The sequence below is a fragment of the Miscanthus floridulus genome, chromosome 13 (genome assembly GCF_019320115.1).
Source record: "Miscanthus floridulus cultivar M001 chromosome 13, ASM1932011v1, whole genome shotgun sequence".
Taxonomy (NCBI): domain Eukaryota; kingdom Viridiplantae; phylum Streptophyta; class Magnoliopsida; order Poales; family Poaceae; genus Miscanthus; species Miscanthus floridulus.
Window position 1 is genome coordinate 24,269,961 of NC_089592.1, and position 27,627 is coordinate 24,297,587.

At 43.4% G+C, this 27,627-nt stretch overlaps 1 protein-coding gene and 1 long non-coding RNA gene across 2 annotated transcripts; one reads left to right on the forward strand and one right to left on the reverse strand.

Moving 5' to 3' along the window:
• The first annotated feature begins 5,022 nt into the window (after nt 1–5,022).
• Nucleotides 5,023–9,953, forward strand: LOC136499027 (uncharacterized). Its single transcript, XR_010769863.1, has 2 exons — nt 5,023–5,387; nt 9,579–9,953. It is a non-coding gene; the product is annotated as an uncharacterized lncRNA (long non-coding RNA).
• A 143-nt stretch (nt 9,954–10,096) lies between these two features.
• LOC136499026 ((E)-beta-caryophyllene synthase-like) lies at nt 10,097–17,162 on the reverse strand. Its single transcript, XM_066494730.1, has 7 exons — nt 16,539–17,162; nt 14,953–15,211; nt 13,730–14,090; nt 13,413–13,634; nt 13,124–13,259; nt 11,716–11,967; nt 10,097–11,623 (listed from the first exon to the last, which is right to left on the reverse strand). The coding sequence occupies exons 1-7, from the start codon at nt 16,656–16,658 to the stop codon at nt 11,339–11,341; spliced, it is 1,635 nt and encodes a 544-aa protein (XP_066350827.1). The 5' UTR covers nt 16,659–17,162; the 3' UTR covers nt 10,097–11,338.
• Nucleotides 17,163–27,627: the final 10,465 nt, after the last annotated feature.

The following is a 27,627-nucleotide window of genomic DNA, read 5'->3' on the forward strand; positions in this document are numbered from 1 at the left end:
AAGGCCGCGGGCTCCGTCTCGCCCGACCTCAAGGCCGTGAACTTTGTCTCGCCCGACCCGTTTGGATACGGGGCTCCATCTCGCCTGACCCCAAGGATGCGGTCTCTGTCTCACCCAACCTTAAGGCCACGGGCTCAGTCTCGCCCGACCCAAGGACGCGATTTGTGTCTTGCCCGACCTCGAGGCCACTGGCTCCGTCTCACCCGATCCCTTGGGCACGGCTCTGTCTCGCCCAAGGTCGCGGGCTCCGTTTCACCCGACCTCGAGGACATGGGTTCCGTCTCGCCCGACGGGGACACATACCACCGCCAACCACTCCAGGTCTAAGCGTATGGGCTTGGGTCAAAACTCTGACGCCAAGGAAAAGGCTGGCATGCCTCGATGTAACCCATGGCCACGACGGGCCATACCTGGGGATTCACATCAAGAACAGTATCGGATGTGCCGATGCTGTTCTGCCTAACCCTCGTATGAACGCTGACAGGCGCGTTAGTTCACCACGATGTTTGCTGGGATGGAGTGGAACGCTATGACCGACAGATGACACCTGCGCATGGCGCCAGTGATGAACAGGGCCGTGACATGGAGCCGTCCCTATTGACATCCACAAGATCAGCGGGACCCGCATGAAGGAGAAGAAGGACCTGGCAACCCTGAAAGCCTTCTTCTCTCTCGTTCTTCTACTTTTCCTCCTCTGTAACCCACACTTTCCCTTCACCTACAAAAAGGGAAGCAGGGCGCCCTACACTGGGGGGCAAAAAAAACACAAAAGCACGACACGAGCACATGACTGAGCGGCAAGCGAGCTCTCATCACCCGTTCACTCCTTGTTCCACAGACTTGGGATCTTCTCCCTATCTCGCCTGTTTGGAACCCCTACTGCAAACCAAGTGCCGATAACACGAGCAGCAACAAACTGGACGTAGTGACGTTCCACCCGAATCAATATAAACTCTTGTGTCCTCCGAGCACACCATCCAAGTCAGACGTGAAAATACAAATTTACTCATCGGTGGTCTGAAAACATCGATAGTGCGTGTACCCGAAATTTTCTGAAAAAATTCCAAAAAAATATGCGAACGCCATGATTTAAACCCTAGTGGGTAGCGTCCTACTGGATTGTCGTACCACTAGACCACGGGACCATTCGTAACAATGTCAGTTGTTGACACCCACACATCACATGGGCTCGTTTGGCTAATCGTGTATCGTATACACGTGGTTTCTAGTCCACATGTGGATTTGGTCAAACCCTACCCACCACCCGATCCATGCATGGAACCTGGGAGAAATTTCACACGTCTGGACTCTGGAATCTGCGTTAGTCGTGCATTTGGAAGGACGTGTGAGATCAATAGGAATTTTACGTCTGATGACTCCGTACCTCAAGCAATTATTACTCTCGGTGAATGCCAAAATTATAAAAAAAAAATGCAAAACAAATATAAGCATATTCGATAAAAAAATCTGCTACGGAAATAAAAATATAAATGGGAGTTCCATCCAGAAAAAATTAAGAAAAGGATATATTGACTTAAAAATTCTGAAAAATCTGAAAAGAGCAATCTTGTGCATGTATGAGCATCAGACAATTCATGACTTCGAGAAATTTACTTCATTGATCCTAACTACAGTATGCATGACTGTATTTCAATCAGCTAATAAGTCATAGTTAATAGAGAAAATCTCATCTTCAAATTAACAGATCATTTTACATAAAGATGCAAATAAGATTATTCATGTCAAGAAATAAATATCCATCTTCGTCAGTCTTCTAATCACACACTATCAAATAATTGCAGCTTTGTTTCCTTCCCTTGGACGACATTACAAAACCACCTTTCATTACTTCCATATATCTGCTACAAAGTAAACATCACATAAAACTTACTTAACTCTTAACTGTCTTTGTACACAAACTAAAAAACAGAAAAATCAATACAATGAACATGCTTGTTGCCACGGGCTATCTAAAAATGTTGAACTGCCAGAGTAAAGTAAGCAAGGCTCATCAATTTATCAGATCACTCGTTTCAGTTCAGAGAAATTAGTCTAGAAGAATAGTAGATATGCATTATACATCACAAACTCACATGTCCTTTTCTTATTTTCAACTAATATCTGGTCCTGCAGAACAAACAACCCAAATAAACATCTAATAGAAAGACCAGGAGCAATCAAAGGAACATTTTGTACTACTCTTTTTATAGAAGTCAAAGGGTGAAGAATGGCCACGATTGCTAAACAGGACACCATCTGTGTCTCGTCCCCACACGCCAAATGAGCCAGCTATACAGAAACATCACTCAACCTCTCTGTCAACTTCAGACCACCTGCAAATTTCTCACGACGGACGCTGCGACCTATTACAATTTACAACTCCGTGCGTATTAATCGCTAGAGAGGTGGCAGCAAGTCCCAGCCCTCCGAGTCCGCCGCCGCGCCCAGGTTCAGCGACTGCTCCGGCCACCTCGTCCTGGGAGACCGCTGCTGCATCTGCTGCAACGAGACCCTCCATTTCCGGTTCATCAACAACAAGTGTAGCCATCGGATTCGACAAATGACCAGGAAATGGCAGCTCGGACTGCGAGAAACAGAGACAAAAACAGAGCAAGCTCTGCAGTGTCAAGGTCTGCTTAAATTGAGAGACGAGAAGCAAAATGGCCATGCACGCCAAAGGCTGGTCTGGGCTGGCCGCCAGGACTGGCAGGCCCAGAGCCCAGCTTGGACGCGCGAGCGAGACAAAAGCATAGGATTTGCTGAGAATGAACCTTGTAGACGGAAGACGAAACGGGCCGACACACGCGCGGGCCGACGGGTAGTGGCCTGCTGTATTGAATGGAACGGGTTCCTGCCAGGCGCCAGCCACATGAAATTCATTTACCCAGGCAGTTCGACTTCCATTCCCAGACTTGTTGTCTGTCTTGTTCCATCTTTCTTTCTTTTTTTCTTTTTTCCGAAAAACCAACGGCAAGAGCATGTCACGCAAATATTCAAAGAGAAAAACCCAAGAATAATACAAAACCAAACAACCTAGCAAAAAATTAAAACATATTCAAATCCTTACGGAAGAGGCACAACAAAACTACCACCGCAAGAAACACAACACTGGCAAACCTTAGAAGCATCGGTTGCCACTACACCTCCGTGCATGCCCCAAGAAACAAACAATGTAACCTAGGAAGGGGGAGGGAGTGAGTTTTCATTGCAACGCCTCCAAGTAGATAAATGACATCTACTGGTCCATTAACGTCGATTGGAAAATCAAGTTTTTTCAACCAAAACTCGTAGAGGGAAGAGGGCCTGACTACAATGCCTCTGATAAGTAGTGTGCTACCAAAAGCATCACCACTGTCAACCGCAGATAAAGGCCTGGCAAGGCGCCTCATAGCCCCCACACCCTAGTGTCCCTAGACCCAAACTAGCTACACTGTGGATTGTCACGGCGGCGGCGCCACCACTCCTTGGTCAACCACTAAACAAATGGTTAGGTTGGACAGCATCTTGGAATGCTCACGGTGACAGGGTGTGGTCCGAGCGTGGCCCAGATAGAAAATAAATAAAGAAACAAAATTAATTACTTTAATTGGCTGCTTTGAAAAGCGTGCAAATTTTTTTAGAAAGGAGTACCGGAGCATAGGCCCCAAAACCAGTTCTAAGACAATATCCTCTTTGTAGAAAGTAGGAATGAGAGCCAACAGTGTTTCCATTGATCTCTGATGTGTTTATATAAGTTACAACATGTGTTGCTCAATTGGCAACTGCACCTAAGTGCTAGTGTACAACATGGGCGCGGGGGCGCGCGCCGTGCGTGTGGTCACCGCGCATAGGCTCTGGTCAGCGACGGCAGTTGACATCCATGGTCTTGGCGTTGTCCCTCAACACTCTTTATGTTTCAACACATCTACAAATTGTTTTAATTTACCATTCCAATAATCCAATACTACAAAAAAATTCCTACAATTGAAATAAAGTAATCCAGTGTTGCCAAAAAAAAATCCTCCAATAACTCAACGGCCTAGAAGTCTATAACCTAAGTTAGTTTTGCATACTCTGTGCCTTATGCACTTTTGCTGTCCGTGCAAATCATGAAATCCCTGATCACCAGCCGCGAGCAACGATACCTAGAGGGAAACTGAAAGGAAAAAAGAAACGTGACTACCGGAGTAGGGGCAATAGGCTAAATGGCTTTGGCTGATGATAAGATCAGTTCGAGTCTTTGATTCTTCGAGATGACAGATCATACCTGCTGGTGCTGGGCTGTTGCTCGACGTTCACAATCCCATCGCGGAGGCACTGATGGACACGCCCGCCGCTGCTGCCGACTGCTGTCGCCCCCGCCAAACTGATCGACTGCACGCGTACCACGGAAGAAAACGAAGGGGTACCCGCAAGGAAAAGAATAGGAAGGGTCGAAGGGCTCTGGCGCTGTGCGAAGCGAAGGTGACAGGCCGAGCGGCACTAGGCGCTGATGGACACGCCCGCCGCTGCTGCCGACTGCTGTCGCCCCCGCCAAACTGATGGACTGCACGCGTACCACGGAAGAAAACGAAGGGGTACCCGCAAGGAAAAGAATAGCAAGGGTCGAAGGGCTCTGGCGCTGTGCGAAGCGAAGGTGACAGGCCGAGCGGCACTAGGCGCTGATGGACACGCCCGCCGCTGCTGCCGACTGCTGTCGCCCCCGCCAAACTGATCGACTGCACGCGTACCACGGAAGAAAACGAAGGGGTACCCGCAAGGAAAAGAATAGGAAGGGTCGAAGGGCTCTGGCGCTGTGCGAAGCGAAGGTGACAGGCCAAGCGGCACTAGGCGCTGACGGACACGCCTGCTGCTGCTGCCGACTGCTATCGCCCCCGCCAAACTGATCGACTGCACGCATACCACGGAAGAAAACGAAGGGGTACCCGCAAGGAAAAGAATAGGAAGGGTCGAAGGGCTGTGGCGCTGTGCGAAGCGAAGGTGACAGGCCGAGCAGCACTAGCCTGGACATCCCTTAGGGCACGTACAGCGGTCGTCCTTTCCCGTCTGTATCTTGGTAAGTTTATAAAAATCCCCTCCGTTCTGCTTAGAGACGGTCTCCCCGTCGTCTCGTGAAGCGGCGATGAAGGCCCGTGCTCCGAGGCTCAATCGACAGGGTCAGCTGCGCTGTACGACCTCGCCCCCTCGAGTCGACGGCGTGCTCGGATCCCACGCGGGCGCTCGTGATCTCGTTTGCTCCTTCGTCAAGTCCGCAGAGACACGAAGATGCCGCGACACCGCTCCTTCGCATCAGTCCGCACCCGCAACGCCTTTTCCCGCAACCTCGCCGGAGCTGCCGCCCGCCTCGCCTCGGCTCCCTACCTCTCCGTGCAGTAATCGACGCCGAGACACCCCGCATCGGAATCGCGGTGAGCTCCTCCGTATTTTCCACCCCTTCTCACCAGCCCCGCGCCCTGTAGCTCAAGTTCTGAGCAGCGCCGGCGAGCAAGCCATGGCACCGTGAGCTCCTCCGCATGGAACAAGCAGCCGTCCGTGCCGAACTTTCTCTTATTAGCTAGTTGACATCATCTCCGACGTCATGCTTGCATTATGGCCGTTTTTCTTTACAAAAACAAATCTAGAAATACACTCCAAATACACCTTTGTCATGGACACGGTTCATGGTGCACCGCTCTCACATCTCCTCCCCGGTCCACGGTTCATGGACCGAGTGCACAGCATAGTGCATACTAATTTACAATATAGCCGCTTTTCTTATATCAAATTAAATCACTGTTGCATCATCCTAGAAGCTTGGATGTGGTCTGAAAACTGAAGCCAAATATGCTATCTGAAAACAGAAGTTTGGGAAATTTTGCTGCAGTACTGAATATTACTATTTCACATCAGGTCTAAAAACAAGTCACTGTTGTTCATTCAATTAATAAACTACACTGTAACATAAACGGAACACAATATGACATGAGTTACCTATCTTGCCCATAAAATATATCAAAGCTCGGCCAACACAAAGGAAACTCAAGAAGGATCTAATCGAGCACATATGGCAATGCTATGAAAACAAAGAAAATTAGACAAAAGGCGTTGCAACTTGTCGTTGAAATATAATTATTATATTGATGGTTTTTAAAAATATTGTAATCATGTTACTCTTATTTATCCTTGATGCATTTTCTATCAAATAGCCACATAATGGTATACAAAAATTTATTTATAGTTGATCATAACTATATGCAAAGCATTAAACAGTTTAGAGACCGACCCTTTGTCTGTGGGTTGTATGACATGTCTTTATACCTGTCTGTATGATAGATTCGAGGCGTTTAGAGACGAACACCTGTCTATGGGTTGTACATGCCCTTAGCAGCCATGTTTCCAGCAGAAAACGGGAATGAAAACTTAAAGAAGCATGCATTTTCTCGTGTGGAAACATAAATCTTTTCGAATTGGAAACGTAAATATTTTTGGAACAACGTTCCACGTTTCTGTTTGCTAAGGGACATCTCATGTAGTCACATACTCACTTCTGACTCCTATAGGTCAAGTGCAGGGTGATCTGCGGCCCACAGGCTCTCTGTAGCTTTGCCACTGTATCTATCTATCTATGAAATCATGGTTAGGAAAAATTGTAGCCAGCCATAACCGCTTTCAAAACCAGTTAGATTAATTTCCAACATATGAAAAGTTAGACCGTATTTTGGTAACAACAGATTGGGAACAAAACTCTCCATTGGCTACTGTTTAAGCACTCACCCGAGAAATCTCAGATCACACACCACTTTTATTAGATGGAGGGGAACCGTATCACAGAGGCAACGTTAGGAATTTTAAATTTGAGCTAGGGTGGCTGACACGGGATGGTTTCTTTGGCTTGGTAAAAGAGGTTTGGAAGTCTGAGAATAGAGGTAGATCACCCATGGAACGGTGGCAAAATAAGATTAGAAGGCTGCGACGTTCCTTTAGAGGATGGGCTAGAAATTTGGTTTCCCAAAACAAGAAGTATAAATTAGACCTGTTGGCTAAGATAGATGTCTTCGATAGAAAGGCAGAAACAAGTTTGTTGTCACCTCAAGAGGTGGAGCTTATACATCATCTCAAAGGGCAATTAACTAAGTTGCTAAGAGAGGAGGAGATATACTGGCTTCAACGATCAAAAGCAACAAAGTTATTGCAAGGGGATGATAATACCAAGTATTTCCATCTGGTGGCAAATGGGAGAACAGGAAGAAGGAATTATTGTTGGGGATGCGAACTTGAAAGATTATATAACGGAATACTATAAATGACTGTTTGGACCTCGTGTACATAATTCTTTCTCAATGGACTGAGACTTTGAGGCATGGCATACCTCAAGTGTCGGAGGAGGAGAATGAAGTATTGGTGGCTCCATTCAGTGAGGAGGAGGACAAATTGGCAGTCTTGGATATGGAACAAAACAAGGCACCTGGTCCGGATGGCTTTCCCGCTGAATTTTATCAATTCTTTTGGGAAGTTGTGAAGCCAGATTTCATGAGCCTCTTTTATGAATTCCATGCTGGAAGACTGCCTACTCATAGTTTAAATTTTGGGGTAATTACACTTTTACCTAAGATCACTAATGCGATCCGGATACAACAATACATGTCTATATGTCTCTTAAATGTGTCCTTTAAGATTTTTACTGAAAGTACTAAACAATAGAATTTTGAAAGTGGCTGATAAGTTGATAGGTCCGTCTCAGACGGCCTTCATTCCGGGGAGATATATAATGGAAGGAGTTGTGATCCTACATGAAACAATTCCTGAGTTACATAGGAAAAAACAAGATGGAGTGATTTTAAAACTAGACTTTGAAAAAGAATATGACAAACTAAAGTGACCTTTTATACATTAAGTCCTTTAGAATGAAAGGATTCTCACCAATTTGGTGTGAATGGATTGCAAAAGTCATGACTAGAGGGAGTGTTGTAGTAAAGGTCAATGATAATTTAGGCGATTATTTCCAAACAAAAAAAGGAGTACGTTAGGGGGATCCGTTATCTCTAATCTTATTTAATATAGTGGTTGATATGCTGGCTATTCTTATTTTACGAGCAAAAGAGGCTGAACAAGTCCAAAGAGGCTGAACAAGTCCAAGGGGTTGTGCCGCATTTGGTAGATGATGGACTTTCAGTCCTTCAGTACGCGGATGACACTATTATCTTTATGGACAATGATCTAGAGAGGGCCAAAAACATGAAGCTTCTGCTTTGTGCTTTTGAACAACTTTTAGGACTCAAGCTCAATTTCTATAAGAGCGAATTGTTTTGCAATGGAGCAGCCAAAGATAATCAAAACAAGTATGCACAAATTTTTAGGTGTAATGTAGGATCGTTCCCGTTTACATACCTAGGAATTCCTATGCACCATAGAAAACTCATGAATTAGGACTGGAAACATGTTGAAGAAAGATTTCGAAAGAGATTGAGCTGTTGGAGGGGTAAGATGTTATCAGTAGGAGGGAGGCTTGTTCTTATCAACTCTGTTCTAAGTAGTCTTCCCATGTTCATGATGTCATTTTTTGAAATACCTAGAGGGGTTTTGAAGAAGTGGGACTATTCTAGATCCTGTTTTTTGGCAGAGTGATGAGCATAAGAAAAAATATAGATTGACAAAGTGGGAGGTAGTATGCACACCAAAAGACTAAGAAGGATTGGGAGTCTCAAATTTAGATGTTCACAATAAGTGTCTCCTAAGCAAATGATTCTTTAAATTGTTAAATGGAGACGGGGTTAGGCAACAATTGCTTACGAATATATATTTAAGGGATAAATCTTTAACACAGGTTCAATACATGCCCGGGGACTCTTAATTTTGGGCTAGCCTCATGAAGGTCAAGGGTGAGTTCCTTTCGATGGGTAGGTTTGAACTAGGTGACGGGTCTCAAGTGCGTTTTGGGAGGATTCATGGATAATACCACACCCACTTAAAACGCTCTTTCCTACACTATATAACATTGTGAGGAAGAAAAGTGCATTTGCAAGGTCAATGATGTCCACGAACCGTTAAATGTGGCTTTCAGGAGATCGCTGATGGGTGCTAATTTGGAAGCGTGGCACAATGTGGTGGCTATGGTTGAAGATATACACCTAAGAAACTAGAGAGATCGCTTTGTGTGGGGGCTACATCAGAATGGGTTGTTCTCAGTCAGTTCCATGTATAGAGTTTTGTTAGGAGCACAAGCTTTACCATTTAACACTTTAATTTGGAAACTTAAACTATCTTTCAAAATCAAAGTCTTTATATGGTACTTGTACAAGGGTGTAATTTTAACAAAAGATAATTTAGCGAGGCGGCAGTGGCAAGGAGATAGAAAGTGTTGTTTCTGTTCCTTGAACGAATCCATACAACATCTACTCTTTGACTGCCATTTTGCTAAATTTATGTGGAGAATTATTCATGTTTCCTTTAACATAATACCTCCAACCAATGTACACAATTTGTTTATAAGTTGGTTGGAAGGGATAAATAGGAAAATGAAATCACAAATTCTTGTAAGTGCAAGTGCCATTTGTTGGGCGATTTGGTTAACCCAGAACGATATTATGTTTGACAAGGCCCTAGCACCATCTTATTTGCAGATTATCTTCAAGGGGATATACTGGACCAAGTACTGGTCCCTACTACAAAGGATGAGGATTCTTATTTGTTGAAGATGGGATGTAGGACTATTGAGATAGCCACGATGCATCTGTTTGCAAGACACGGCTGGAGATTTGCCAACAGGCTTGCTTTTTAGTTGTGGCTTTTGAAAACTTTTTTTGTTGTCTTTATGGCTCAAAACTTTGTTTTTGAGATTCCTGGACCATTTTGCTCTCGCTTGTAATAACAAACAACCATATGCATTAGTCGATGCAGAAGCTAGGATATTAATATATTCCCTTTTCTAAAAAAATGGACAAGCTGAGGGAGGTAAATCGGATGGTTTAAAGAGTTGGAGAAGTATAAAAATATAATCCAATTTTCCGATCGAGGGGCTAATTGGAATAACACAATAGTTGAGGATGGTCAGACAAACTCTTTCCTAAAAATAAAATTGCTGCAACCAAGTCAACTTAGAAAGAAATGAGCCCAAGGACATAGTTTTTTTTTTGGGAATATCTATTTATCTGTCGACATATTTTGAATGGTAAAATCTATCGAATTTTATAATGTTGCACGTGTTATTCTCTGATGTTGCACATGTTATCCTCCGATGTTGCATATGACTGAAACAATGAAGTATGCAACATGCATGAACAGTGTTTGAAACATGATAAAATATCATCTGCAACATCTTATACAACTTGTCATATTTCCTCCTCTACAACATTTGCAACATCAAATAACAACATTTACAACATGAAAGAACAACATTCGCAACATTAAAAAATTTGACAAATTTTTCCTCAAAAATATGTCGGCAGATAAATAGAAAATATGTAGTTTTTTTCTTGATAAGAGCTCAAGGATATATAGTTAAGTGCACACTACTCCCCCATGTCCTTGACTAAATAGATTCCTGGAGTTGTCTTAAGTCAAACTTTTTAATCTTTGACCAAATTCGTAGAAAAAACATCAAAATTTATTATATCAAACTAGTATCATTAGATGTACCATAGAGTGTATTTTCATAATGTGTTCATTTTATGTCATAGATGTTGTTACTTTTTTATATAAAGTTAGTCAAACTTAAAAAAGTTTAATTGGCACGGATTCTATGAATTGATTTATTTGGGGATAGAGGGAGTAGCTTCTAGCCCAGCCACCATGAATACAAAAGAGGGTAGGAGACAAACTAGCCAGGCCTAGCCCAATTTAGTCATGGACAGCCAGTTTATTAGCGCAACTCTAGCTCCACACTGTTTATCATAATTCTACCATATATTATTTGGAGTTTGTAGAATAAAATAAGTTGGTTTGAATATCTGTATTTATCTCAAAAATTAATAACAAAATTGCTCAACTAAATGCCGTCCATGTGTCTATAGCTCCGATTTCAATAATTTCTGGTGCCTAGGAAATTGTTCCATCTAACTCTACGCTAAACAAGCCATACTTTTTCTTGGTAAAAGAAAGATTTTATTAATTCACAATCATTACATCGAGTTGTACAATAGTTATGAACCCACAGGCCATACTTGGAAACCTAGTAAGGTTTGGATTTTACAGTTCTGGCTAGTAAACATATTCCTATAGAAAAAGATCACTAAAGTATATATATATATATATATATATATATATATATATATATATATATACTGCAAGATCTTCCGAGAAACACAATACATTTGCAAATACTACAAACTATATAGACACTGAATTGTTGTCCAGCTGGTTATAGCCACGCTGTCACCTAATTTTAGTTGATTAGATCCACATACAGTGAATCCAATACGCCTTTGATACTCCGTGAATCGGTGTATCCGTCCACATCTTTGTATAGAAAATCCATTGTACGAGCCAGGTTGGCTACCCTCTCCAGAAGAGCCTTTGGTTGTGGCTGTCTCATGCACTCTTCGGTGATGTCCATCCACGCTTCCTCGATCAGTTCTCTAAGCTTTTCTATGGCTTGTTCTATTGTGGTACCATATTCTTTTGCACAAGTTTGCACTGTAGATACCATATTCTTTGATGCTTCTTCTCGCTGCAGCCAAAAACATTGAAAAGTTTAGGAACGATTCTATAATTGAGCTTAAATCATTTATTAGCACTTAGAAAATATAGACAAACTGGCACCTTGTACGACATTATATCATTAGCGAGGCGTGCAATAACACAGACAGCTCGGATGATTTTCGGATAGGTAGAAGCCCACTCAATAGCTTCGCTAGTTGCCACATCTCCCATTGAAATGAATCCCTGGCTCACCAAGTGCATACAACCACTACTGCGTGCTGAAATTTTTAGATGCTCATCAACGGTGGCTGGCACATATTTCTTGTCACGCCATTCGGTCTCAGCATTATAGCATTTGGCCATGTCGATTATCTAAAATGCATGTAAGATTAGTGTGAAAGCTCAAAGATACAATATATCCCAAAGAGAAAACTACCCAGGCAAACCTTTAAATTTGTAACGGAGGCCTCAGGGAGCTCTCACTACTGTTAGCAAATGCCATTTTGTCTGGAACACATTAATTATTCTTTATACTTGCGTATACTATATGCACCCAAACTCTCAAACACACATAAGTTTAAACTAATGCCGAAATTATTGCTCTCTCTATGAAAAGATACTTACTGATATATATATTTCTTTCTGTATGGAGTATTAAGAATATAAGAAAAGTATTTTTAAACTATACTTGTCACTAAACTCTTATAAGATATCATTGGTTACAATAAAAATAAATTTGTATTGAAAGACGTGTGGAATATAATGTGGATCCATTGATACAACTTTTATCTACTATGCATGCATATAATCTGAATAATTGTTGAACAATTTTTTTTTCAAGAATTAAGGCAGGCATTTCATAATCATAAGCCCCAAATTTTGGTTGTAGTAGTTAATATGAGAGCAAGCAAAATTATAAAAAAAAACTCGACCGGGGGGGGGGGGGGGGGGGGGGGGGTGTGGTGGTGGTTAAGACTGCCCCCGCAGCATTACAAATAAGAAGAAGGACCTTCGCACCCGGCCGAGAAAACCCCCGAACCCCCGCCCCCACCCTTACACGGTGGCTTACATCGCCCAAGTGAGAATTGGGCCGATGCCCCCCCAGTGCTTTGGTTATGGGGACGGACGAGGGGACTTTTTTAACCTCAGCTTGAAATTCGCTCCCACGAGGAGTCGAACCCAGGACCTGAGGAGTGCCGCTGGGTCACCTAACCGTTTGAGCTAGGCGCCCTTTGGCGATCAAGCAAAATTATTAGAACTAAATTAGTTTAGATGTTGTACACTTGTTTGATTAGTATATATTGAATAAAAATAAAGTAGTGACAATCATGTTGCTCTAAATCAATTTTAGATCGCACTGTACCATAGTAAGATTATAAATATGTCAATCACAAGGATGCACAATGAACATTGGACATACACACATAATATAACCTTGATGGCTTTTAGATATGCAATCACGATAATTTTCCTCCTAGGGATATATACAATTGTTTCTCCATTTTAATCTTGTTTCAGTAAGACATACCAGTCTTTTAACCAACTTGGCATGTTTGTTGTTTTGAAGATTCAACCCCTCCTCAATGGCTTTTACGGTGGTAAGTATATTTATATATAAAGTCCTCAAGTATGTTGGGCATTGCTCTACTGCTTCTTCATCCCACCTGTCATTTATGAAACTCATGATTATATTAACATTATGTATTGAAAATAGAACTTCTAGAGACATGAGCTTTCCATACAAATAAATAATTAGGACTATATAAATTTATTACCCTATAAGCAACATGATGAATATGGACAGAAGTGTTGCAAACCTTTGCAGTGCTGCAGTGAAGACATTGCCTTCTTCTGTGGTGCAATGATTGTCATACAAGTCATCGAGTATAGACACAATCATAAACAATTTTGTAAGCATCTTTCGTGAATAGGAATATTGGGGCTCAAAGAATACTCCCATCATCCAGAAATGCATCTCCACCATCCTATCTCGTGCGTAGATTGACGTGTTAGCCTGTGTTTGGAACTCTTTCCACCAGCTGTAAATATATATAGGGCATGAGAAGATATCTAGAAATAGTGGTAATGAGAGAACTTAGTACAACATCACTATGCTATTAATGATGGCTCTTACAGTGTAAGATCTTTTAGCTCCTCACAATATAGGGTTAGCAAAATGTTGAAGTCTAACTTTGAAAACTCTAGGAGCATATTATTGTGTGTAGTATTTTTCTCGTATATTGAGATATATTGCCTCGCTTCTACTCTTTTGAGTCTTCTAAAAAGAGGTGTTTCCAATGCATATTTCACTTCTTTCAATTGTGGTTCGAGATCGTCTACAATATACTGAAGCTGACTCTTGGTGAAAATAAGAATATTGTCAAGCACTTCTTCCCCTTTCACTCTAAGATGTGCCGCTTCATACATTCTCAATAAACATCTTGCATCATCTGTTACAATATTTCCTTTGTCATCTCTGAACTTCAAAAATACATCTGTGACATTAAAAACACATGAGACATCAATTATATTGTTGGCCAGAAGTATGGACTATGAAACAATTGCAAGAGATGGCAGTGACAGAATAATAGTATAAAGTCCATTGTTTAGTCTTCAACTTGAACGGTAGTTCGATTTTCAACTTTGAAGGATGAAACTGGGTACTGGATGCTCTCCAACTACCAAAATCGAGCAAATTTGGTCCTCTCTCTTGTTTCAAAGGTGGTTTTCTATTTTTTGAAAATAAAAAAAATACTTGTTTAACCTCTAAAAATTAGTAAGTAGTTTATATCTTAAATCAGAGAAATGTGAAAGCTGTACAATTTTTTTTTTCTAAAGATGTCATCTAAATGCTATGCTCTTTTCATAGTTATTTGAATCTTATTCGTTCATCTTCTTCAAGTTTCGGTACAAGGAATAAAATAGTAGAAAAAATAAGTAAGTTCAAAATAAATCTAAATATATCTCCCCCACAGTTTTTGCCTAAAAAAATCTAAATAGATCATTAATAGATAACATTTTAAAAAAATAAACTGATACTTACAAATTTACCTAATCTAAAATAAATTAGTTAAGATGATTCTTTAGTGATTAAACTAGATTTTTATTATTTTAAGAAAAAATAGAAACCATCTTTGAAACTAACAGTTGGAGGCTGTCTTGTGTCCTCTTTATAAGCAGATACTACATTTAACACTTGAGCATATGTATCGCCACACTATTTGAAGTAATAAAAACCTCTTTGTTGCTTTGGTGGAAGGTGTGTATACCATAAAAGTCCTTCTGAAGTCATATGAAGTTCCATCTAAGTAATATACGACAATTAAATAGGAAAATAAAATATGTCTGGAATCTTACCAGAAGAAATATGATATCCATGCTTCCTAAGCAAATAGAAAAGATATGAGGTTGTAAGAAGATCAAGATCTTGATCCCTAGCTTTGAAGACATTGCACATTAATTTATCAATCTCCTTGGTATAGTGATAATCCAATCCAAGCCGTTCTAGTGTATCAATACAGTCTAACTTATCAGACAAATCAAAAGAATCAGCATCCAGTAGCATTTTATTCACCTCCTCCTTCATTATTTTGACCTTATCCTTCATCATCAAATACTGCAAGAAAGATATTTCTAATGTTATAGTTAATCTCTCTGTAGTGTAAATGTCAGTGTGCAAACGAATCCTTTCATATGCACAACACAATGAGCCAGATTCTACTTGAAGAGACACCTAGATGTTGATGGAGGTCAGCAGCTCAACCAGGCTGGGCGTATGCATTTTCTCTTTGTTTCGTTGCTACCTGTTTAGCCTCACAGATCGATGTGAGACGGTGTTTGGTTGCCCACATGAGAACATGTTACATGAGATAAAAAATGATCATCATCAAGGATAATTTGGCCAAAAGAAATTGGAATGGTAGTAAGGTTTGCAGCTTTTGCAGTAGCCTGGAAACCATAAAACATTTATTCTTCGATTGTATTGTCGCTAAGGCTCTATGGCGTATGGTTCACTGGGTTTTTGGTTTGAGATCACCGAGGAACATAGCCCATATGTTTGGAGGTTGGTCTAAATTGGGTCAACAAAAACACAATCTCTTATTATTGACAGGTGCAGCGACCCTTTGTTAGGTTATTTGGCTCACAAGGAATGATTTGGTGGTTAATAATTGTCAACCAAAAACATTTTTGCAAGTACTCTTCAGGGCGACAATACTGGCTCTGATTTTGGGCTCCATTGCAACGGCTGGATGAACACATGGTGCTTATCCAAGATGTGTGTAGAAATTTAGAGTGAAAAGCCATGTTTATTTTTGCTTCAAATGGTTGGAACTTTAGTAGTCGCCTTGGGAACTAGTTGGCACCTGTGTGAGTTTCGTTTGGAGTGAGTGTGTAATAAGCTTGGTCTGATGCTTCTCTTTTGTGAGAAGCTGAAGCCGGAACATATGGTTCCATTATCTAAAAAAAATCAAGGTGCCTATTATCATGTGCAACTATATCCTCTTATATATAGAGAGATGTTTATTTATCATGTTGTTCCTTAATATGTTTTTAGAAAAACATTGGACCATTTTGTATATGCTCATCAGCACCAATATAACATTAACTGGTGAAGCTAGTGTCCAGTGATTTTGGCCTGAGGCAAACGTCCAAAATCTCTCTCTATATATACGTATCCTGTGAACCAGGCTGAGGAAGAATTTTCTTGCATGGGCGGAACTAGCTCAGAAAGGCAGTATAGGCAACAAATCACCATGAACTTGTATCCTATTGGTGGGTTTGGTTTGTTGGGATGTATTCAATCAATCAATCACACCCTTGATAATAATCGATCCCAACACATCGACCAGTTACATATATAGCCTAGAATTTTAGCAGTCACCCCATGGGATGAGAGCCAAATGACATGTTTAATTAGTTTTTGTAGCGTATGGAGCATGTACCTGTGATGGAGTGCATGGGATGTGGTGGAGGAAGAAGTCACCCCATGGGCTCGGGGTGTATGTCTGTGGCTTGCGCTGCTGCACCTGTGAGACCAGAGGGACGGGGCCGCTGGTGGCCATCTCTGGGTGGCTGCTGGGGCCGTTAGATCAATGCGAAGCAGGAGAGGCTCTAGAGAGCTGCTGGCTCCGTGGGTAGTTGCTTGGAGAAGATTGCCTAGATCACTGGCTTTATATAGACTCACGAAGCGGTTGCACGACACTACACATCATCATCAGTAACCTATTACCTATGTGCGCTATGTAATGTTGTTTATGAATTTCTCGTGGACGGAGAATATTTTCCGCATGAATTTCTCGTGTGGGTGTGGCCACACGACAACCTCATGCCTTATTTCCGTGTCGCAAAGGCTGGTCCCCAAACAAAAATGTCTATACTCTTTTTATTCATAGAAAGAATGTAGCTTTAATATACTGGTATGTCAAACCATTTCGAACTTAATTACACTACCCCAGAAACGGCATTTACTGACGGTTCCAAACCGGTCTTCGTTGCCAGATTTTTTTATTAGGCAATGAGCAATCAACAATAATAGATCTGACCATTTACTACTGGTTGCTCACCTTGTGATACCAATTTTCACAAAACAAAAAAGAAGAAAATAGCAGCCCCGCCCGTGCCGTGGCCACCGGCCACATTCCTGTTGAGCCCTGTGCAGGTGGAGAGGGAGATATCAACACATCACACATCGATTCATGCACATCATAGAGAGGGGGACATGAACAAATCACATATCAAATCGAATGACAAATCAATTCCCATATAGGGGACAGAGAGGGAGATTCATTGTATCAGTAGCCGTGCACCTAGGCTGCTGCCGCAGCCATGCGTGTCAGGAAGCAGTCTCTGCTAGGGCCGCCGTTGCCACGATGTAGGAGAGAAGGGGAACAGGAGGGAGAGGATATAGGGGAGAGAGAGAGACATGACAGACATGAAGGAACTTATATGAATTGAGATGAAATTCTAGTCCGAGTACTAGGATACTGCTAGCTGATGTGAAAATCCGGCAGTAATACTATCATTATTGGTTAGTGGCAATATCTGGTAGTAGAAGCCCACCATCCTTGCTGGTTGTAATATCAGCCAGGAACCAATAGTTATGTATTATCACTGTCGGTTGCAAAGGAACCAACAATGATTGTATATTTTGTACTAGTGTAACCAAATTTATATAAAAAATTACTAATATTTATCATATTAAATATGTACCATTATATAAGATATGAAATATATTTTGAGATGACACCTTTTTGAAATCATAAATGCTGATGCTATTTTCTATGAATTATCGGCCTAATGGAACAAGCAAAAGCAGCAAGTAAGGACCTGAATGCCGATGGTGTAAGGTTGTATTTTTTTTCAAAATACAATACAAGTCACGCACTTCTTCTCATCTCACCTTTATAAGGTACCACGTGTATAAGCTATCCATATAACACACAATTAAAAAATAATGTAAATATCAACAATTGGCCCCGGTTCGGCTTACCTTAAATCCGGCTTGTTCGGCTTCTTTTTTCAGCCAGAACAGTATTTTTCTCTCACAATATTTCAGCCAGAACAGTGTTTATCAGCCAATTTCAGCCAAGTTTTAGCAAGCCGAAGGTGTCATAGTTGTTATTTCACTGCCGACTGATATATCGTCTATTATTGAAAGAACAATTAGCCAAAAATATGATAATTTGTATAGTCATAGACACCGTAAAGAACTCGACCAAATGAGCTACTAGTCTACGACTAATGTACCATATCCCAAAAGTAACAAATTTGTTAGAGTCAGTAAGCCACAATATACTGACTGACCATCCATCAGTACATATCTTTGCCGATTCCTCCTTTCAGTAATTGTAAATGGCGTTGGTATACAATTTTACCAACCAACATCTCTTTACCAACTAACTATTCGGATAACGCATCGAATTGCTTACTAATGTTGTTTGACAAAGTTTTACAGTCTAATATAGTTTTTCGGTAATCTCTTGCTTTAGCGACTTGCCTCTTAACACTTTTCAATGCTGTGGGTATAGGGTACGCTGACCATCATTGCGCTACTCAAACGAGCTCGTCGTTGATTATCATACTACTGTCATGAACATATCGTTGCCTTATGTAAGTTCTCTTATCTGGCTTGTATCTAACCTTGTCACAAACTAACTTGATTTAGACACATTAGAGCTTCCCCAAAATTTACGGCTAAAAATATTGAAGCCATAATAACTATGACAAAGTTTGACAACGAAATGTGTCTATAATATAGGGCCTGTTTAACAGAGCTTTACCATTGAAAAAGTGAATCTGGATATGGGATTCACCATGAAGCAGCTCTATTAGTGCATTGAGATCCACCATGGATCTACCTGGAACTGTTTGGCTACACAGCAGCTCCAAATCCATGAAATTCAGATTTTGGTTGGAAATCGCCTGTTTCGCATTTGTCCTGTTTATCACGTTCATCTCCACCTCATCTACCACCGAGAGTCTGGCCGACGTGCTGCTATAGGTCCTAGAACGGCTCGAGGCGGACCCACAGGACTAGGCGTCCCCGCGCCATGCAGCGCTACTCCGAGCGTCATGCCTCCCATTGCGACTGTCGCAGGCGCTCCGCGCCAAGCTCCTCCTTGCACCACCCCCGTAAGAGGCTGGCCAGGGGAGCTGCGAGGCCGGCCAAGGGGCACAAGGCCGCCCAGAGAAACCACGGTGCCAGTCTGCGCCATAGGGAGGAGGTGTGCCTGTGGCATAAAAAACGGGTGGATTTTTTTTCTGTAGCTAATCGGGAGAGAGAAGAAGGAAGGGAATAGAAACGAATCGATACGGGAGGGAGGTGTGTAATCAGTGGCAATGGTGGGTAATTTTCACCTAACTCCACTAGGAGGTGCGAAACAACATTTCGTTGCGCACCCTTTGCGAAGCTCCACCAAAATGGTGAATCTGGCCACAGATCTACCTTTTTGGCGAATCCGAATTTTTTGGAAGCCAGAGCGTTTGGGTAACTTTTAATGGAGTGAAACTATTTTTGATGGTTCTGGAGCTCGTGGAGATATGCTAAACAGGCCCATGTATGGAACATAATGCAAAGGAGTTATACCAAGCCAAAGAAACACAGTTGTGTGGATAAATCAAGCAAAATTCTAAAACTGTCCGGCTGCAAGCACGCCCTATGCAGTCCACAAATAACGAGAGGACAGGCGCAGCTCCCATTCTTTCAACTCAATTACGAAAAGACAGTGATGGCCTCTAGGCCCACAAGCACGTTAGCACACGAGTACAACACACCGCAGGACGTACAGGACGCGAGAAGTCCAACCGATACTCCCGGCATCGTTGCGTGAACCACACTTCTCGCATGTATAAACATGTCTAGAAGGACAGCTGTCCCAATCAGGAAAAAGAAATCTTTTGGTTTCAATTGAAAGAAACGGCAAACCATTCAGTGAAATGAATCATGTGCCTGATCATCGACAAACATGTTTTTAATCTGAGCTTATGGTGCAGGGAACAATATATACTACCTACCGTGAGTTGGGGGTGTTGTCCTGCCCTACCAACCTACTCCCTCCGTCCTATTAAAATATCGTTTTTGACTTTTAGACTTTCTTATACTTCGTTTTAGTAAATTTTTTATGCAAATAATAAAATAAATAACTTATTATTAAAGTATCTCTAATGATAAAATAAGTCATAACAAATAAACAATATTTATATAAATTTTTTGAATAAGACGTACAGTCAAACAAGAAGTCTAAAAGTAAAAAACGTCACTTTCAGTGGGACGGAGGGAATACAAGATAAAGACGACTATACTAAATTTACGTCACAAATTTACCGAAACTAACTAAATTCCTGTGGTTATGGTTCAATATATCAAATTCCATGATTTTGACTATTCATAACGGTCTCTAATTCTAAACTTTGACTCTAGTTTGGTGACCGGCGTTTCCAATTTAAGGTGGCAATTTAATTTTGGCGAGGCTTAAATGTCGATGCTTGCAGGTCCAATGGACTCCACCATGGCGAGGTCATGGCGGCGCGCGGCCATAGGCCATGGCCCTTGGAGCACCAGTGTTACCGAGACATGGGTGGCTTGGGGTACCATGTTGGAGTAGGCACTAATATATATATATATATATATATATAAAGGATCTAAACAATGTCTAGAAGGGATGAAGGAAGAAACGATGTAACTGTTCGATGTTCCATGTGTTGGTGAGAACGTTGCTGTTGTCATCCTTCAGTCTATAGGCGCCCGGTCGGATCACCTCGGCCACCGCGTATGGTCCTTCCCATGGTGGAGAGAGCTTATGTTTGTCCTTGGTTGACTAGGTCCTCCTGAGTACGAGATCACCGACCTCGAGGATCCTCCCCCTGATTTTTCTTTCATGGTACCCGAGGAGAGTTTGCTGGTAATGAACGAGCAGATGACAGTCGTCTCATGAGCCTCCTCGAGCAGGTCGACCGCGTCCTGCTGAGCCTCTGCGGCTTGGTCTTGGTCGAAGGCCTTTACTCTTGGGGCACCGTGATCGAGGTCGGAGGACAACACTGCTTCGGCTCCGTATTCGAGGAAGAAAGGGGTGAACCCTGTGGACTAGTTTGGGGTCGTTCTTAGGCTTCAGAGGATCGCTGGGACCTCTACAACCCATCGCCCAGCATATTTTTTGAGTCGGTCAAAGATGCAGGGCTTGAGTCCTTGGAGGACCATGCCATTGGCCTGCTTGACCTGACCGTTAGTACGCGGGTGTCAAACCGAGGCCCTAATCGATCCTGATGTTGTATCCATCATAGAAGTCTAGGAACTTTTTCCCGATGAAGTTTGTTCCGTGGTCGGTGATGATACAGTTAGGAACACCAAACCGATAGATGATGTCGAAGAAGAACTTGACCGCCTCTTCCGAGCGGATATTGGTGATGGGCTTTGCCTCTATCCATTTGGTGAACTTATCCACTACTACGAGTAGGTGAGTGAAGCCGCCCGGGGCCTTTTTGAGGGGTCCAACCATGTTGAGGCCTCAGACTGTGAATGGCCAGGTGATGGGGATGGTCTGAAGCTCCTGCGCCGGCAGATGAGTTTGTCGAGCTATAGAACTAGCATCCTTCACACCTATGAGCAGCCTCCTCTGCATCTCGGAGTGTAGTGGGCCAGTAGAAACCTTAGCGAAAGGCTTTCCCGACCAGCGACCTCGGGGCCGCATGATGTCCATAGATTCTGGCATTAACCTCAAGGAGGAGTTGTTTCCCCTAGTCGGCCGGGATGCACTTCATGAGAGCTTGGCCTTGCCCCTGTCCCGACCGCCACTGAAGATCTCCCCGACCTGCCTCCTCACCAGGAGGCGTGGTTCGTGGCAAGGTTGAGCGGGTCACGGGTGGAACGGGGCTTCACACAGCCGAGCTTGTGGATCAAGGACTTGCAGGTTGTCCTAGAAAGGAACGCACTAATGATGTCCGTGTCGACGCCATCAGGAAGGGAATTGCACCGCTTTGAGAACCTATGGATGTAATCCTATAGGGACTCGTTGGGCTCCTGCTAGAAACTCTTGAGTTCCCAGGAATTCTAGGACGGACTACGTACCCTGGAAATTTACGACGAAGACCCTCTTGAGATCCGACCAGTCACGGATGTTGTCGGGCGGAAGGAATTCGAGCCATGATCAAACATGCTCCCCCACACAGATGGGGAGGTACATGATGATGAAGGAATCATCATCCACTCCTCTGGCTCGATAGGCGAGCCGAAAGTCTTTGAGTCATATACCAGGGTTCGTCTCCCCGGTGTACCTGGCGATGTTGGTGGGCAGTCGGAAGCACTGTGGGAATGGTGCTTTCTGGATGCGACGACCAAAGGCCCATGGTCCCAGGCCATCCGGGCTGGGGCTCTGGTCGTTTGGTCGGCCACCATGCCTGGGGTGCAAGTCCTCGCACTCCTCGATGGTCAGGCCGAGGTCCATGTCGCCTGCTCTCGCCGCCACTTGATGGACGTCATCATCGTGCTGGGCGTGGCGTTGATTGTTGATGATGCTGCGAGCGTCACAGTTCGGCCCGTGCCGTTCATGCACAGTTGGTCTATGTGGAGCGGGCGTCGGGTCGGGTTGCCAGTGTAGCCGCGGCTTCCTACCCCACGCCCGGCAACTGTAGTGGTGAGTGGACAGAGCGATTCGACTGGTGCGGCCCCAGTCCCCTATTTGGGGAAGAGGCCACGAGCCGGTGTCATGACGCGGAGCTCTCCGCCAGTTGAATGGCGGTGGTCTCCACTAGCGCTCGGAGGTTCGGGTGGATTGCTTGCTCCTAGGGGTCGACAGGCTCGGGGAGGCCGCACAGAGGCATTGTCGCAGCAGTGATGTTCTGGCCAGCTCGAGCAAACTAAGGGGGATCATTCCCTCCGTCCAGGATGTTACGCTGGACCTGACGGATGCTACCCCGAGCGTCGCTCGCCGGGTTATCCATATGTGGCGCGGCGTGCTGCGCCGAGTGCACCAGCGTAGGTGGCGGCTGACTCTGCCACCTTCGTTGTAACTCCTCGCCATGCTCCTACGCATGCGCTAGGGCCTTCGCACAGGGGTCTGGAGGGGTGTGAGTCTGCAGAGACTCCACTACCACCGGTGTCTGTCCCGGGGCGTCCGCCATAGCGCACTCTTGGGACAGAGGGTGGCCAGGTTCCACGACGTCGCCGATGCTGGAGCCGTCGCTTCCGACCTCATCATCGACGAGGTCGTGGAAGGAGGTGGGAGCGTAGCCCGCCATTCCCATGAACTCGGATGTGAGAGGGGCGGTGTCAACATCACTTTGGAGCCCCCGCGCGCACTGCGTCCACGAGGGGCATGAAGCCGTAGGGGAACTAGTCGCACAGCGGTCATGGCGGGGACAATGGGGTCCCTCCGCAGAGTCGACGGATGGTGTTAAATGGTGAGTAAAGAACAATATGTACATCACTCAATGTGGGGTTTGAGCCCAGCATGGGCTCATGCCGAAGCATAAGTGTCTCGACATTGAGGTCGTCGAGTGGCCTGAGGCTAGTGGAGGGCGCTCCTCCTCCAGTGGACACCGGACGAGCACCTCCTCACAGAGGTAGAGTATGCCAAGCTAGTCGGCGATGAAGTCCAGGCTTCCGAAGAGAAAAGTCTACAAGCGGCTCGAAGACGGGAGGAACCCACATCCCAATAGGTGGGAGCATGGGAAACTCCAGCGAGCCGAAGCGAATCGTATTGCTCGAGCCCGCCATGCCGAAGATGGAGGAAAGGTGGGCCATCCGATGACCAAAAGCGTGAACGCACGGCGTCTTCCCCACGGACGGTGCCAACTGTCGGTGCGAAAAGTAATCAATAAGTAAATATTTATAGTTTTGTCATGCGTTATGATCGGATGTGGCATAGCACTCAATGACATAGGATTTATACTGGTTCAGGCAACGTGACCTACATCCAGTTTCAGTCGGTCGGTGACTTTATTCACAAGCCTAGGTGCTCGAAGTTTGCTGTGGGGTTGCAAACGAGTAGAAATGAGAAGGGGGTGTTAAAGGCCCGGTCGGACTCTGAACCGAATGGAAGAGAGTAACGGGTACTCTAACATGCACTAAGTATTGGAGCATATGCTTTGTGTAGCTTTCGAGTTCTAAAACTATTGAGCTGTTTGAGTTCTTAGGTCCACGAGTGCTTGAGTCCTCTAGCCTTTTTTTGTTGGAAGAGAGCGTATCCCCTTTTATAGTTGAAAAGGATAGCCTTACAAGTCAGAGAGAAAGAAAGAGAGTGTATACGTGTGCTACCTAGTCTTCTTACCCACGCTGTTGGGTACGAGACAGTTATCGGCGCCCATAATACTGTTTATGTATGGACACATCTGGCAGGCTCTACCGTGTTCGCCTGGTACGACAAACGTCGGCGCCTAAAATATTGTTTGCGCTCTGACGCGTCTGGAATCTTGTATAGTGCCCGTCTGGCATGGACTAGTGGCACCGTCCTCGGTTTTGCCATGTCATGCTAGAATATGCTGGGTTTAGCACATCTGATCCAAGGCAATTTGCTGGATACAATCCCTCTGTTTAGGAATCACATTCACAGACCTTTTTTCATGGAAATAATTGTGGCAATGTTGTGGGGTATCTGGTCTGCTCATAATGATGCAATCTTCGGGAATCAAAATCACTCTCTGCAAACTTACAAATTGGTCTTCAAACAGGAACTAGCTTGGGTTAAGCTCGGAGCTAAGAGGGATTTAAGTCTTCAGTTACAATTATGGCTAGACAACTTTGTGAAATTTTATTGATTTTTTTTAACTTTCTTTGTGTCTTGATCTGTACCTACCAAACTCTGTACAAAAGTTTAAAATTTTAATAAAGCACAGTAGGGAGCAACCCCTCCTGTTTCCCTAAAAAAAAACTACATACTTGTAATGGAGGGCATGGGACATGATGAAGGAAGAAGTCACCCCACAGGGAGGAGTGGTACTTGCTGTGATGCACGTCCTTGTCCTGCGGAGCTGCTTGAATCTCCATCTTTGCCTCAGTTGCCATGTGTGGTTTAGCTGCCACTAGCTTAGTACTACTATTACTTGTTGCACGGAATGAATGTCGTCCACTCATTTTTGGACATCAATATGCTTCACGTTTTAAACGCAGAGCTGCAGCTGCCGACACGTAACAATAAGCTTAGCTAGCCACTAATGTCGTTCTTTTCGCCATCCACCAGTAACTCATGTCATTTTCTGCAGGGCATACACAGCACAAAAAAGAAATTCGACGCCAGGGCCCAGACTCCTACTCATCGCCTCATCAGCCAATATACCTAAGCAACACATACGTACATTCACTCGACGCCAGGGCCCAGACTCCTACTCATCGCCTCATCAGCCAATATACCTAAGCAACACATACGTACATTCACTTCCAGGTACAAACGCTTTACATGCAGGCACCACAACGCAGAGACAGTTACAAAATCAGCTGCCCAGCACTATACAAAATCAGCTGCCCAGATCTCGATGCAAAATGAATGGCCAAGGTACCGTACGCTGATGGCTGGTCATCCACGCACGTTCTAGCTAGCCATGAACTCCCAAGCGAGCAGCAAGAGCACGGTGGACGGAGAATATTTTCCACATGAATTTCTCGTGTGGGTGTGGCCACACGACAACCTCATGCCTTATTTCCGTGTGGCAAAGGCTGGTCACCAAACAAAAATATCTATACTCCTTTTATTTATAGAAAGAATGTAGCTTTAATATACTGGTATGTCAAACCATTTTGAACTTAATTACACTACCCCAGAAACGATATTTACTGACGATTCCAAACCGGTCTTCATTGCCAGATTTTTTTATCAGGCATGAGCAATCAACAATAATAGATCTGACCATTTACTACTGGTTGCTCACCTAGTGATACCAATTTTCACAAAACAAAAAAAAGAAGAAAATAGCAGGCCCGCCCGTGCCGTCAGTCCCTGCTTGTGCCTGGGCCACCGGCCACATTCGTGTTGAGCCCTGTGCAGGTGGAGAGAGGGAGAGATCAACACATCACACATCGATTCATCCACATCATAGAGAGGGGGACATGAACAAATCACATATCAAATCGAATGACAGATCGATTCCCATATAGGGGACAGAGAGGGAGATTCATCGTATCAGTAGCCGTGCACCTAGGCTGCTGCCGCAGCCATGCGTGCCAGGGAGCGTCTCTGCTAGGGCCTGCGTGCTAGGGCCGTCGTTGCCACGATGTAGGAGAGAAGGGGAACATGAGGGAGAGGATATAGGGGAGAGAGAGAGAGAGAGACATGACAGACATGAAGGAACTTATATGAATTGAGATGAAATTCTAGTCTGAGTACTAGGAATACTGCTAGCTGATGTGAAAATCCAGTAGTAATACTATCATTATTGGTTAGTGGCAATATCTAGCTGTAGAAGCCCACCATCCTTGCTGGTTGTAATATCAGCCACGAACCGATAGTTATGTATTATCACTGTCGGTTCCAAAGAATCAACAATGATTGTATATTTTGTACTAGTGTAACCAAATTTATATAAAAAATACTAATATTTATCATATTAAATATGTACCATTATATAAGTTATGAAATACATTTTGAGATGATACCTTTTTGAAATCATAAATGCTGATACTATTTTCTATGAATTATCGGCCTAATGGAACAGGCAAAAGCAGCAAGTAGGGACCTGAATGCCGATGGTGTAAGGTTGTATTTTTTTTTTCAAAATACAATACAAGTCACGCACTTCTTCTCATCTCACCTTTATAAGGTACCACGTGTATAAGCTATCCTTATAACACACAATTAAAAAATAATGTAAATATCAACAATGGTGTCATAGTCGTTATTTCACTGTGGACTGATATATCGTCTATTATTGAAAGAACAATTAGCCAAAAATATGATAATTTGTATAGTCATAGACACAGTAAAGAACTCGACCAAATGAGCTACTAGTCTACGAGTACTATACAATAGCCCAAAAGTAACAAATTTGTTAGGGTCAGTAAGCCACTATATACTGACTTACCATCCATCAGTACAGATCTTTGCCGATTCCTCCTTTCAGTCATTGTAAATGGCGTTGGTATACAGTTTTACCAACCAACATCTCTTTACCAACTAACTATTCGGACAACACATCGAATTGCTTACTAATGTTGTTTGACAAAGTTTTACAGTCTAATATAGTTTTTCGGTAATCTCTTGCTTTAGCGACTTGCCTCTTAACACTATTTCGATGCTGTGGGTATAGGTTATGCTGACCATCATTGCACTACTCAAACGAGCTCGTCGTTGATTATCCTACTACTGTCATGAACATATCGTTGCCTTATGTAAGTTCTCTTATCTGGCTTGTATCTAACCTTGTCACAAACTAACTTGATTTAGACATATTAGAGCTTCCCCAAAATTTACGGCTAAAAATATTGAAGCCATAATAACTATGACAAAGTTTGACAACGAAATGTGTCTATAATATATGGCCTGTTTAACGGAGCTTTACCACTGAAAAAAGTGAATCTGGATATGGGATTCACCATGAAGAAGCTCT